Source organism: Macrotis lagotis, chromosome 1, assembly GCF_037893015.1.
Source record: "Macrotis lagotis isolate mMagLag1 chromosome 1, bilby.v1.9.chrom.fasta, whole genome shotgun sequence".
In the NCBI taxonomy this organism is placed as follows: Eukaryota; Metazoa; Chordata; class Mammalia; order Peramelemorphia; family Peramelidae; genus Macrotis; species Macrotis lagotis.
In genome coordinates, this window is record NC_133658.1 from 835666067 (window position 1) to 835679128 (window position 13062).

Sequence of the window (13062 nt, forward strand, 5' to 3'; positions counted from 1 at the left end):
CCTAGGTGCCCCTAGTGCCCATAATCTTGATGCCCTCTTCGCTCAGCGGTTTCTCCTGGTTGTACGAAGCCGTATCCATTGCTCGGCCCCTTGTACTCGGAGGTCCTCCAGAGCTGATGCTTCGGGGCCAGACCTTGCCAACCCGAGGCCAGATGCCTCCACGAGGTCCTCCGCTGCGGCCTCGGGGGCCCTGCCCTGGCTTTCTGCCTCGCGGGACCCTCGCTTCTCTCAGATTCCAGGCCCCGGAGCCGCTCACCCCATCGGCTCCCTCTCAGGGGCCCCGGGGCCGCCCTTCCTGCCAGGCCGGGCAGTTTGATGAGAAGCTCGGTGCTTCTGGACCCGAGGGGTCCCCCGCGGCTCCCCTTCATTGAGCACGGGCCGGGGGGCGGCTCTCGCTACGCCCCCCCACCTCCCCGGAGGTCTGGGCCGGGAGCGCCCCCGTTCCTCCAGGCCCTGGCGGCCAAGACCGGGTGCTTCCATTTGTGCGAGGAGAGCGTTGCCCGCCGGACTCGGGGGGGAAAGGGGCACCCCGGGCTCCCAAGGGGCGGCCTCCTCCGGGGCGGGGATGGCCCAAGCCCGGGCAGCGGCCTCGGCCCCGGGCCGGCGCCACACTGAGAAGCGGGACGGATGGGCTGAGCACCCACACCGGACGGGGGGCGGGGAAGAGGCGGGGCCGCGCTGGGCCAACCACGAGCCCCCTCGAGAGACGACGTCACGCCGCAAACGAGAAGGGGCGTGGCGCTCACGCCCTGGGTGCGCGCATGCGCGTCCCTAGGGAAGGCGCTTGGGATGGGCACAGGCTTCAACTAGGAGCCAATCTTTGTCAGTTACTGGCGGTCTTTGGCTGAGGAAGACAGAAGTACTTCCGGGTCACCACCGGCTCCTACTTCCTGACGCGGTGAGTAAGAGCAGCGGGTCCATGGATGGCGCTACGGTATTCCTCAAGAAGAGCCCCATCCTCCCAACCCTACCTCCGGCCTTGAGAGCGATTCTTTCTGCTCCTCCCTCGTTCCCTGGGGTCAGGCTCCCATTCCCGAAGCCACGCCCTTTGCCTCAAGACTTCTGTTCATTGGCCTTGCTCTCCGTCACCTGGAAACAAAAACTCCTTTCCTGGCCTTTTGCCCGATCCCTTACTCCTAGGCCCCGCCTCCTGTTCTTTCCCCATCTCGATAGGGCAAGCGCCTACCCGAAGGCCCGCCTTCCTCCTCGCTCTGGGTGTCCCCGTATAGGCACGGCCCCAACCCCTTCCTTTCTTTCCTCCCATTGGTTCATTCGCTCTCCGGGCCCCGCCTCTTGTCTCTTCCCCATTGGCTCTCCCGGCACCACGCCCTCTTCTTCCCACACACCTCCCTGCTTTTCTTCCCCTTCTCTCAAAGCTGCCTGTCTGTCATTTGTCGGATGTTCTCTGGACCCCGGTTAGTCCCTGGGCTGACCCCATGCGGCCTCCACTACCCTGACCCAGGTTCCTGTCTGAGCGCCGCTAGGAGAAAAATGGAAAGGATTTGATTTGGGGGAAAGAGCAACGACCTGGCAACAAGTCGTGTCGGTGTAGGTGTAGATGGCATAGGCTGACATTTGGGATTAGGAGCGACGGGTTCCGAGTTCAAATGTGGCCTCCGACACAGGTCACATAACCATGCTTGCCTCGGTTTCCTCATCGCTAAACCACTCCAGTATCTTTCCTGAGAAATCCCCGAATGGGATCATAAAGAGTTGGAGGTGACTGAATAAAAAAAAGGAGGGGGGGGGAATGAGAGATTCCCTTGTCCCTTTTGATATTCAGATTCAAACCCTTAGAACAAAAAGTTAAGTAATTTTTCTGGCCGACTTCAATAACGGTTTATCCATTCACATTTGCTCGAAAAGCAAAGCTAAATAACAAGTGATGACTCTTAGTTTAGTCGTTTTTCTTTGGAGTTCGCCTCTTCGTGGCTCCATTTGGGGTTTTCTTGGAAGGATCTAGCAGAGTTCAAATTGAAGAGAGATTTTCTATAGATATTAAGGTTTCCCAAATTGAGGTTTCCAATTTTTTTTTTTTGCAGATGACAACATTGTGCCAGTTCCATCATGCCCCAAAATGTGATAGAGCTCCTAAATGAGATTTGTAATCAAAAGAATTTGGTCCAACTATCCAAGTGGATGAAGAACACCTAGTATCAGTCTTTTGTGGCTATAACACTTCTGTGACATAGATGAGAGTAACAAAGGATGATCAGTCATAGATGGGTTATAATCTACATCATTAGAATTTTTACATTTCAGATACCATAGACCTCATTAGAGGGCATTTTAAACAATAGGGAAGGGGAGGCTAGGTGGCACAGTGGATAAAGCAATGGCCCTGGAGTCCATGTCAGACACTTACTAATTACCTAGCTGTGTGGCCTTAGGCAAGCTACTTAACCCCATTTGCCTTACAAAACCTAAAAAAAAAAAATAGGGAAGTGGGGAAAACAAGTTCCAAAAAAGGAAAAAAAATTTCCATAGCCAGTAGAGTCAGAATTAGAACCTGTGTGTCTCTTTTCCCAGTGAAAGGCTCACTGGGATGTGATAGTCTAAAAGAAAAATTAGAAGAAGTTATAATCCTGATCCTCTTCCTCATATTGTGACCCTGAGCTTCTTTATACTTCCTTCTGACCTTTTTTTACCTCTTTGTCTGACCTCAGCTCCTTTTTTTTTCAGTTTTTTTTTTTGCAAGGCAAATAGGGTTAAGTGGCTTACCCAAGGCCACACAGCTAGGTAATTATCAAGTGTCTGAGGCCAGATTTGAACTGAGGTACTCCTGACTCCAGGGCAGGTGCTCTATCCACTGTGCCACCTAGTTTTAAAAAAAAAAATAAACATGCATTTATTTTCTAATCCTTCCACCCAACCCTCAAATTGAAAAAAAGAAAAGCTTTGTAATCAATACATAAAGTCAAGCAAAAAAAATTTTTTTGCATTGATCATATCCAAAAATGTATGTCTTACTCTGTGTTTTGAGTCTTATCACCTCCTTATCAAAAAGTAGCTCACTTCATCATTGGTCCTCTGGTATCATGGTTAATCATTGCATTAACCAGAGTTCTTAAGTCTTTCATTCTTTTTACAATATTATAGTAATTATATAAATTAATCTTCTGATTCTTTTCACTTTGCTCTGAATTAGTTCATATTAATCTTTCCAGGTTTTTCTAAAACTGTCCTTTTTGCAATTTCACAAACATTTCATCATATTGATATACTACCATTTGTTTAGACATTTCCTAGTTGATGAACAGCTCCTTTCCATTAAAAAAAATCACTTTAATCCCTTTTTCTAATGAGAAAAGGGTCAGGGATAGAGTTGCCTGTTCCTCATCTTTTATTCCAAAAGATTGTAACTTAACATCCCATATCCCTCTGGGTCCTTTGTTTTCTAGAGAAGCCATGTCTACCTTATTCCCCTCATTACTTCCACGTGTCACTGAGTCCTTGTGGTTTAACCTGGACCGACCCTGTGTGGATGAAAACGAACTTCAACAACAAGAACAGCAGCATCAGGCCTGGGTGAGTAGTTGGGCCCTAGAAATATATCCCTCTCCTCTTCTCTCAGGCTCTTCAGAAAAGGGGAGGCTCAGACTAAGAGGGGACTTTACAGCGAGTCTGGCTACAATGCTAACTGCTCTGATCATTCATACTCGCCATGTCATCCATGGCTTATTCTTTTAAAGAAAGGTAATACTATGACAAACTGGAAATAAAAATCACTAGACCTGCATTCAAATCCCAATTCTGCCACTGACAACATGTGTCCATGGTCATGTTCCTTCCTTTCCCTTGATCTATTTCCTCCTTTATAAAAAAGAAGGGACTGAGCTGAATGATTGCTGCAAGAACACAGGATTTGAGAACCTGGGTGCAAATCTTGACTATATATGGAGTGATTCACATCACTTTTCTGAGACTCAGTCTCCTTCTGTTGAAAATGAGAGAATTGTTTAGATTACAACTAAGACCTTCTCAGTTCACATGTCCAATATCTGTAGTTCTACTTCTCTCCTATGATGGGTCTCCATCTACCTCCTCTAGTCAGCTTCTTCCTCCCCTTTTTTTGTATGACTTTGGGCAAGTCCCTCCTATTGTCTGGATCTCTCTTTCTCCACCTTTGTAATAAAAGAATTCCTAGGAATGGAATGAGGCAGGGACAGGGAAATGAGATTTGCACAAGACTCGGGTACACTTGACTCAGAGTCAGAGGACTTGAGATACAGGCCTGGCTCTGCTACTTACTACCTCTGTGACACTGGGACAAATCACTTAACTATCTCTGTACCTTGGATAAAATGAAGGGGTTGAACTAAGGTATCCTCCAACTCAAAGCTGTTGAAGTAGTTAGTCATAAAGGTCCCTGCCAGCTCCTGTGATCTTGTGAGAGTTGATTTCCAATTTTACATCACTATATTCTCTGGAGGGAACTTTCCTCACAGAATCCTGGTCTCCATTTGCCTTCCAATTTATTGCTACAACAAAAATTGTTGATATAAATATTTTTGTATGAGTGGGACCTTTCCCTCTCTCTCTTTGTCCTCCTTGTGGTTTGTGCCTGGAGTAGGATCTCTGGGTCACAGGATTTGGACAAAATTGTTTTCCAAAAAGGTCTGACTAATTTATAGCTCCAGAACAGTGTATTCATAAGCCTCTTTTCATAAAGTTCCTTGAACATATACTATTTATATCTTTTGTTATCTTTGTGTTGATCTGATTAACAGAGACCAGTAGAGGTTGTATTTTGTCCAAAGATATAGGTCATAAGGAGCAGAGAGCTAGGATACACACAGAGGGCATCCTCTACCAAATAATGTGACCTTTAGAAAGGATTCCTAGAAAAGATGGCCCCTAAACTAGGTCTTTTGGGACAGAAGGATTTGGAGACAGTGAGTCTAAAAGGCACATGAAGCAAAGTCTCAGGTAGGGAATGGAATCCCAACTTGAAAGGGGGAGGGCTATGATGCTGTTGGTGAGAAGGAATGGCCAAGCCTGGGACAAGATTAGCATGAAACCTCCCTTCAGCATGCTAAAAGCTCCCCTTTCTATGGTGTTTTTGTTTTTGTTTTTTGATTTTGCTTTTTAGATTTTTTTTTTCAAGGGAATGGGATTAAGTGGCTTGCCCAAGGCCACACGGCTAGGTAATTATTAAGTGTCTGAGGCCAGACTTGAACTCAGGTACTCCTGACTCCCAAGCCAGTGCTCTATCCACTGCACCACCTAGCCACCCCTCTATGGTGTTTTAATGTTTACAGAGGACTTTCTGTTCAACAACTCTTTGAAGGAGGCAGTCTTGAGTATTATGAACTTTGTTTTACAGATAAAGAAACAGACCTAGAAAAAGAAGGTGGCAGACTCAATGTCATAGAGCTGGTGTATGAGCCTAGGCCTCTCTCAATTAAAACCAGGATTAGGAAACGTTTTATGAGCTGAGATTATGAAATTAACGCTTTAAAGTGAAATTTGGCATTGAGAGCAGCAGGGCAGGGTTTCTCCACTCCCCATTTAGAGGAATAAATAGATGAATGAATAAAGGAATGAAAAAATCATTGAGTACTTAACTTTGTGGCAAATGCTTATACTAAGTGTTGGAGATACAGAGAGGAGGAAAAAACCTAACAGTAACAAAACCAAGATAGTTCCTGCTTTCATGGCGCTCACAATCTAGTTAGGAGATGCAACACACACACACACACACACACACACACGTGTGTGTGTGTGTGTGTGTGTGTGTGTGTGTGTGTGTGTGTATATATATATATATATATATATGGAGAGAGAGAGAGAGAGTTCTGTTTTGGGGCCAGTGACAAAGCCCAGGTGTGCTACATGTTTACCAGCATGTCAGTGTCTTGAGATCATAATGGCAAGTGAAATTGGTACAGTCTGATGGTCTTTCATCTCACTACAAGACTAATAATTGAGGACTCTAAGGTCATCCAAATGATATAATCAACCATGTCACTTTTCCTGCCTAGAGGCCCCAAGGTAACTGTGGGACAGGGGAGAAAGGAAAGACACCCTGTTAGCCATTATTTTCTCCTTGCTAGCCAGGTGAGGTCTGAGAACACTTTCCTCCAGTGAAATAGCTAAATAGACTCATTGTTTGGTCATGGGAATACTTTCTGTGTTCGTGTGAGTGTACATGTGACCCAAAGCCCATTGCTACCCTAGGTATTACCTTCCCTAAAGTAGATCTGACAATTAGATGCTGGTGAACTGTGAATCAAAAGACCCCAGCTGCTTCTCCTTTCCATCTGTGGGCTACCAAGTTTCAGTCCTGGACAGGACAGTAATAGTTTTTTTAAAAAAATTTTATTTTATTTAATTTATTTACACATCACTAAAATATTCTTGTTTAAGAGTAAACATAATACCCTCTCCCCCACAAAAATATAAAACCTCATGGGAAATAAAGTGAAAGAAAGAGGAAAAAAAATGTGTTTCAGTCTGTGTTCTGATACCATCAACTCTGTCTCAGGTGGCTCACATTCTTTATCATAAAGGACAATAATAGGTTTTGGGGTTTTTTTAGGTTTTTGCAAGGCAATGGAATTAAGTGGCTTGCCCAAGGCCACACAGCTAGGTAATTATTAAGTGTCTGAGGTCAGATTTGAACTCAGGTACTCCTGACTCCATGGCTGGTGTTCTATCCACTGCACTACCTAGCCGCCCCTAATAATAGTTTTAATGGCTAGTTGTATCAGTAACTGATTGCTTAGCAACAATCTGGCTATTGTGATCCTTCCTCAACATCCCTTTTCAGAGCTCTGATTATACCTACCATTAAATCTCACTTCCTTCATACTGTGTTCTCTCTTACCTTGGAAGGAGTGAGAATAAGGTCATGAGAGAACAGATGGATGGGGTCTGTGTGTCCTAGGGAGGAAGGATTGTCTCCTTTTTTGGGGTGAAGATCTTTCTATCACTTCTATAACCATCCTCTCTTACTCAATTTTTCCCATAGCTCCAGAGTATCGCTGAGAGAGACAACAACTTAGTACCCATTGGGAAACCAGCTTCAGAGGTGAGCCCAGCAAATTTTCTTGGTCACAAACACTCTGTAGTATCTGGGCTTCATGAGCCAAGAGGGATAAGGAGTTTAACTGAGACCCAAAAAGACTAGGTAGTGGGGAGGTACAGAGTAGAGCTTTTGAACACTGGAAAGGAATACCCAGGCAGAAGAGTCTCTGGGACAAGGAATAAAAAGAATCCCCACAGGAAAAGGGTGAGATGGGGAATTGGGATGGGCCTGAGATGTCGATCTCCTAGGACAACAGTCCCTCCCATTTTTACAGTGATTTAAGCTTTTTGAAGTAATTTTCTCATCTCAAAAAAATGATGTGAGTACTCTTGATCTTTACTTCACAGAGAAGTCAAATATCCAACTCACACAGCCCACAAGTGCCACAACTGGAATTGGAGCCCAGGTCTCTCTGGACTCCATTTCTATTGTTCTGCCTCTTAGTTGAATCACTCCTTTTGAAAAGCTTGTTTGTGGAATAAGGTAAAAGTTGTTTTACAGAGAATTCCTATGAGAATCTCAGTTCTTTGAGAGGATAATACAAATAGACTCCAATGGGATCAAAGAAATTCTTTATTGGTTTTCTCATGTATCCCTGGAGTGATCTGAAGTCAATCTCTGCCTTGTAAAGACCATAGGAGGTATGGCCCTAGCTTCCACAACTTGTCCTTGGGGTCTGATAGGCTAGAACCTATTGCCTTTTGGGCAGTCAGAAAATAGAACCTGGGTCCCATCACAGTCAGGCATTGGAGAAGAAGGCATGAAAATGTCCAAAGGGCAGGATTCTTTTTCCTTACCCTTTCCCAATTTTCCTACCTCCTTATTGTACTAAAGGACTGTACTAGAGGTTGGAGGTATAGATTAATTGATTTCATTGAGTTGAGTTTTGAAAATGAAAGCTGAGGGATTCATGTGGGATAGAGCCCCACTTCCCAGCCAGGAGGCTAGCCCCATGCCCCCATCTCTCCCCTAAACTAACTTAATATTTTCTTTGGTAGCACTATGATGATGAGGAAGAAGAGGATGATGAGGATGATGAGGATAGCGAGGAAGATTCAGAAGATGATGAGGACATGCAAGACATGGATGAGATGAATGATTATAATGAGTCTCCTGATGATGGGGAAATCAATGAGGTAGGTTGAGTTGGTTCTTCCCTCTAGAGCCCTGTATGGCACAGACCTCATTGAGTGAGGAGTTGGGGGGAGGAGGGTGTCTCAATCAAAGTTTCTCACTATTGTGAACCCCCATGAGCTGTGGTCTTGCCCCCTCTGATAAGTTCAAGGAGATGGGGTTGTGTCCAAGCCCATAGCCTGCCACTATCCCCTAGAAACTTAGCTCTCCTAAGTCTGGTGCTTGAAAGGCCTAGTTGGCTCAGGGACTATGGGTATGGAAAGCCTATCAGCTCTGTTTGCCTCCCTCTACCTCCCCAGGTGGATATGGAAGGTGCTGAACAGGACCAGGACCAGTGGATGATCTAGCTGGGGTTGGCAGGACAGTGCTGCAGACTGGACCCCAGAGCTGTCTTCTTCTCTCTCTGGGCCTCTTGGGTACAGAGCAGTTATCCACTGAAGCCCAGAAGTTGCTGCTTGACCAGGCCACTGGCCCCCCCTCCACCCTCTTCCTATCCTCCACCTCCTAATCCTTTTAATAAAGACACAGGGTGGTTTCTTTTTCAAAATCTTATTTTCCATATCTCTTATGCCTCCAGAGTCCCTGTTCACCCCTTGGGGCCTCGTTTTTTTCTGCTCTGGATGTAAGAGCACTATTATTTCTGTCATGCTTCTGGACAGAATGACCTAGTGGAAAGAACATTCCACTTGGCATCCAGAGAGGCCTGGGCTCAATTTTGTGTTGTATCCCCAGCACCCAGCACTGTGCCTGACTTGGAACAGGTGCTCAGTGATGACTGAATTGAATTACATCTTGGCTCCAACATTTATAGTTTTGTGACTATGGGCCTTAAAGTCACAAACCCCCTTGAGCCTTAGTTGCTATAAAATGGGAATAATGAGAATGTCTACCTCACAGCCTGGTGAAGGAAAGTGCTAGAAAAATGTGAGATATTAAGGGCAACGTGAAGAGCTTCCTGAGACTGAAAGAAAACCCTCAAAGTCCCAGGATTCAGGGTTTTAGGTGAATTGAGTCCAAGGAGATGGAATTGTGTCCAAGGAATGCCTAGGAATTGTCTTCCCAGCATGGGCTTTAGGTAGGGACTGCTGAAGTCCCTGATGCCTTTGGGGACACAGGGGCATCCATACTTTTTGCCTAGCAGAAGGGCTAGATATTGATGCTGGAGAAAAGGAACTCAGAATAGCTTACATTTCTATAGTGAATTAGAATGTGAAAAGTGTTCCAGATGAGGAGATGGTCTCAGGGAGGGGAAGACCAAGTCCAAATCATTGAGCTAACCAGTGGAACTCAGTCAAGATCTTCTGCTTTGTAGTGGGGCCGGGATCAGGAGGGGAGCTTGTTAGCATAAAGACCTGGTTCCTGCAGTGGGGCCTTAGACAAATGGGCTACTATCTTGGACCAGCCCTAACAAGCTATAATCCTATGCTCCCCAGGACCAACATTCTTTCCATTCAACCAACTCTGAATCCATTTTTACTTTATTCTCTCCATAAGACCTTATGAAAGCCAGAAGGCAAGACCAAATCTAAGTCTTGGAGGATAGAGGGCTGGATAATTCTTGGACTTGGGAAAAGGGAAAGAATGAGCAGAGAGGTCACTTGAGTGTGGAAAACAGTCCTCCACATTGATAGTGTGCTCTTCTTGGCCTTCTAAACTTGTACCCCTGCCTCTCTGGGGAGGAGGCAGGAGTATGAGGGCACCTCAGTGGGTCCCTGGCAGCCAAACTAGGGATTGACTCAGAAGAAGCATTAATAGCTCCCATTTCCAAAATTTAGAAACACTGCTCACAACAATTCCTGTGGCATAGGCATAATTCCATTTTATAGATAAGCAAACAGGCCCAAAGAAAAGTGATTTATCTAAGGTCACCCAGCTAGCATTGAAACTAGGATTTAAACCTTGAGTTCATGTCTAGTGTCCACTGAGGCCCCTTCTACTTTATCTCCTCTCCTCCTGGCCTCTTGGGAAGGAGGACTATGGGACCAAGCTGAGCCTAGGTCTGAATGGGACCAGATAGTTATTAGAAGACCCTGCCTGGTCAAAGGAGGAGAAGCAGAGAGAATGGTGAGAGAGCCTTATCAATTGCTACCTGTGACCCTTCGCACCTCTCCCAGTCTCCTATGGGAAGCAGTGGTCTTTCTATTGTACCATGTGGCCGAAGGAAGCAGGCTAAAGTAGGCAGAAGGCTGGATTTGGAGTCTGAAAATTTAAGTGCAGATCCCAGTCTACCTCCATGTATATGACCTTGGTCTTGGGTGTCTCCTCTGTAAATGAGAATTTGAACTGTATGGTCTGTGGGATCCTTTCCAGCTCTACATCCTATGATCCTAAGAAGAATGGACCTCCCTCAGCCTGGTCCCAAGTAAGTGAGTTGAGCCAGACCATCACGGATGGCAGGGAAATATTGGAGTCCAGTGTGGTGGAGGCGACAGCGGTAGCGACCACAGGCCTTGGCATATTGCAGGAAGCGTGGTGCCCCAGGGAAGAGCACATGATCTGCCAGCACAGTGGCATCAGCAGGCAGCAAAGCATGGGTTTCCAGGAGCTGCAGGTCCCGCAGGTAGCATCGAGGCCGGTGCCCCAGTAGCACCAGTGCAGCCTGATGTACTCTGTATTGGGACTGTAGACGGGGGATCACCTCCTCAGAGCGCCCCACGATCAGCTCCACCTGCCAAATAGAGATGTGTGAGAAGAGACACAGAGGGAAAAAGATGCAGAAGGAAACCAGACCTCTCCTTTCAGGGGCTTATGTATTTCTTTTCCTCGTGGATGATGAAAACAGAAGAATAACAGGCCTGCTCCTAGCTTGACAAGTCATTTATATTGTGAACTCAGTAAGTCATTTCCCTTCTCTAAGCCTCAATTTCCCCTTCTATAAAAAAAAAACAGGTGATTGACCAATATGGTCTAAGGTTCTTTCCATAGCAGGATGTTTGAACTCTAACATTCTGGTCTATATTTTTAGACTCCCTCCAGTTCTAACACTATTCCATGTTCTAAGGGCTCCTTAACATTCTTCTGTTTTACTTTTTTTTTTTTTTTTTAGTTTTTGCAAGGCAATGGGGTTAAGTGGCTTGCCCAAGGCCACACAGCTAGGTTATTATTAAGTATCTGAGGTCAGATTTGAACTCAGGTACTCCTGACTCCAGAGCCAGTGCTCTATGCACTGCGCTACCTAGCTGCCCCTTCTGTTTTACTTTCACAGGTTCATTTTACTCCCCAAGGCAGAAGCTTTCACTGTATGAGTATAGGTAGGGAAAGCAAGAGGAGTGTGAGCTCACACTGTTTGGGACCAGGAGAGCCTGTGGATCAGACTCCCAAGAGAAAGTGAGATGAAGGGTTGGAAAGGAGTCTGACCTTGCACTCATCAAAACCAGCCAGGCGGATGACCTTTTCTGCCACAGTCGCTGTCCGAGGGTCCATCTCTATAGTGAGGACCCGACTTCCTGGAGGCAGGGCTTGAGCAATGAGCAGGGTAGCATATCCACAGCGGGTACCCAGCTCTAGCACGCACTCTGGGGCCTGTTGCATTATGAGGCGGGTCAGGATCTGACCTGAGGAAAGAACAAGTCACAGGCTGGAACTGGGGAGAGAGAGGAAGGAGACTCCTTGTCCTCAGGAAATGTCTGGTTTGAGGTGGAACAGACAAACCCCTCTTGGGCAGGAGACCCTGGCATCTGAGAAAGTGGCAGCTGTATCAGATCCCAGAGCACATTAGTGGCATTTCTAGGATCAGAGCCCAGGCCTCCTCACCGCCTGCCCAAAGCATTTTCCATGTTGGAGTTTTTAATATAGCATCATGAGACAGTGGAAAGAGCCCTAGACTGGGAGTATGAGGCTGAGGTCCCAGGCCTTCCACCTGTGGGCAGAAACTTATCTTGGTCTCTTCTTCTGTTTGGACTCAGTGATTTCTAAGCTGTCATAAATCTTGAAATCCTTGAAAACCTAGAAACATATTAGTCTGGCTCCTAAGAAAGGCTTCTGAAAAGAGATGAGTTTAGGGTGGGCCTGACCTTTGAGGGGTCCCAGGTGGGCCAGGTACTCGCAGCGGCTGCTCCAGTGATCAAAGGTGGCAAGGATGTGGCTGGGGTCTCCAGGCAGGGCATTGGTCAGCACATAGCTGAAGGCTCGCTCCTCTGGCCGTAGTCCTGTCAAGCAATCACGAATCCCCCGAAGTAACACAGCCCGGACTAGTAGCCGGAAATAATGGCGATACCGGGCCAGCAGGGTCACAACCAGTGGCAGAAAGGCCAGTGCAATGGCTGGAGACATGCTCTTGTTTCCCCCTGGGTCCTGCAGGAGGGAAAGAATAGGAGACAAAAGGGCACAAGTAACAAGAGCCACAGAAATAACAGGAAGGATTCAGAGTTTCTCTAAACTGGTTCAATTTGGGAAATCTTTATGTGCCAGCCTCCCTAAGAAGACATTTGTTGTCTAGCAAGTATTCTTTTTTAGAATTTAGGGTTAGGGAGCCACCCCAAGACCACACATTGAGCCAGCTCAGCTCCCAACAACAGAACTCTTCATTGTATTTCTAAATTTCCTAAATAAATTCGTCCTAAATTTGGGAACTTTGAGAAATACTACTTTATCCACTCCCAGAGGGGAAAAAAAATAATCTGAGTTTTTTATTCCTTGCTCTGTCATTATCTCCTCTGGAGTCCTGGGTTTGGGGGCTTCCTAGTGCTTCTGCTTACCTGATCTGGAGAACAGGTGGGCACAGGAATAGGACAGGAGTGGAGAAGCCCCAGGTTGGAGGAAATGGAGATGAAGTGCACAAACAGATGCTCCAGGAGAAGCAGCCACTTACCTTCAATTATTAATTGTCACTTGAGAGTAGGAGCTCAGGTTAGGACAGGCCAGGTGGAACCTGGAGCTGTTTCTCCCCTCCCATTCCC

General features: G+C 46.3%; 2 protein-coding genes across 5 annotated transcripts; one reads left to right on the top strand and one right to left on the bottom strand.

The window, feature by feature from the left end:
• Positions 1-743: 743 nt before the first annotated feature.
• Positions 744-8711, top strand: ANAPC15 (anaphase promoting complex subunit 15). Of its 4 annotated transcripts, none has more exons than XM_074217333.1 (5): positions 744-898; positions 3402-3528; positions 6974-7033; positions 8029-8166; positions 8464-8711. In XM_074217333.1, exons 2-5 carry the CDS (start codon positions 3409-3411, stop codon positions 8509-8511), a joined length of 366 nt encoding a protein of 121 aa, XP_074073434.1. In that variant the 5' UTR covers positions 744-898; positions 3402-3408; the 3' UTR covers positions 8512-8711. The 4 variants fall into 4 exon arrangements, with proteins under 4 accessions (XP_074073434.1, XP_074073433.1, XP_074073432.1 ...); XM_074217332.1 differs by having other exon boundaries at positions 894-934; XM_074217331.1 differs by lacking the exon at positions 744-898 and adding an exon at positions 1332-1415.
• Positions 8712-10511: 1800 nt separating this feature from the next.
• Positions 10512-12436, bottom strand: TOMT (transmembrane O-methyltransferase). The gene is made up of 3 exons (XM_074217335.1): positions 12178-12436; positions 11522-11718; positions 10512-10832 (listed from the first exon to the last, which is right to left on the bottom strand). The coding sequence occupies exons 1-3, from the start codon at positions 12434-12436 to the stop codon at positions 10512-10514; spliced, it is 777 nt and encodes a 258-aa protein (XP_074073436.1).
• Positions 12437-13062: the final 626 nt, after the last annotated feature.

Excerpts from the sequence above, each read along its gene's own strand:
- ANAPC15 (XM_074217331.1), top strand. Across the intron at positions 3,529-6,973 it reads AACAGCAGCATCAGGCCTGG|CTCCAGAGTATCGCTGAGAG; the intron begins GTGAGTAGTTGG and ends TTTTTCCCATAG. Across the intron at positions 7,034-8,028 it reads TTGGGAAACCAGCTTCAGAG|CACTATGATGATGAGGAAGA; the intron begins GTGAGCCCAGCA and ends TTTCTTTGGTAG.
- TOMT (XM_074217335.1), bottom strand. The coding sequence starts at position 12,436 with ATGTCTCCAGCCATTGCACTGGCCTTTCTGCCACTGGTTGTGACCCTG. Across the intron at positions 11,719-12,177 it reads CCACCTGGGACCCCTCAAAG|GTCAGATCCTGACCCGCCTC; the intron begins GTCAGGCCCACC and ends TTCTTTCCTCAG. Across the intron at positions 10,833-11,521 it reads CTGGTTTTGATGAGTGCAAG|GTGGAGCTGATCGTGGGGCG; the intron begins GTCAGACTCCTT and ends TCTATTTGGCAG.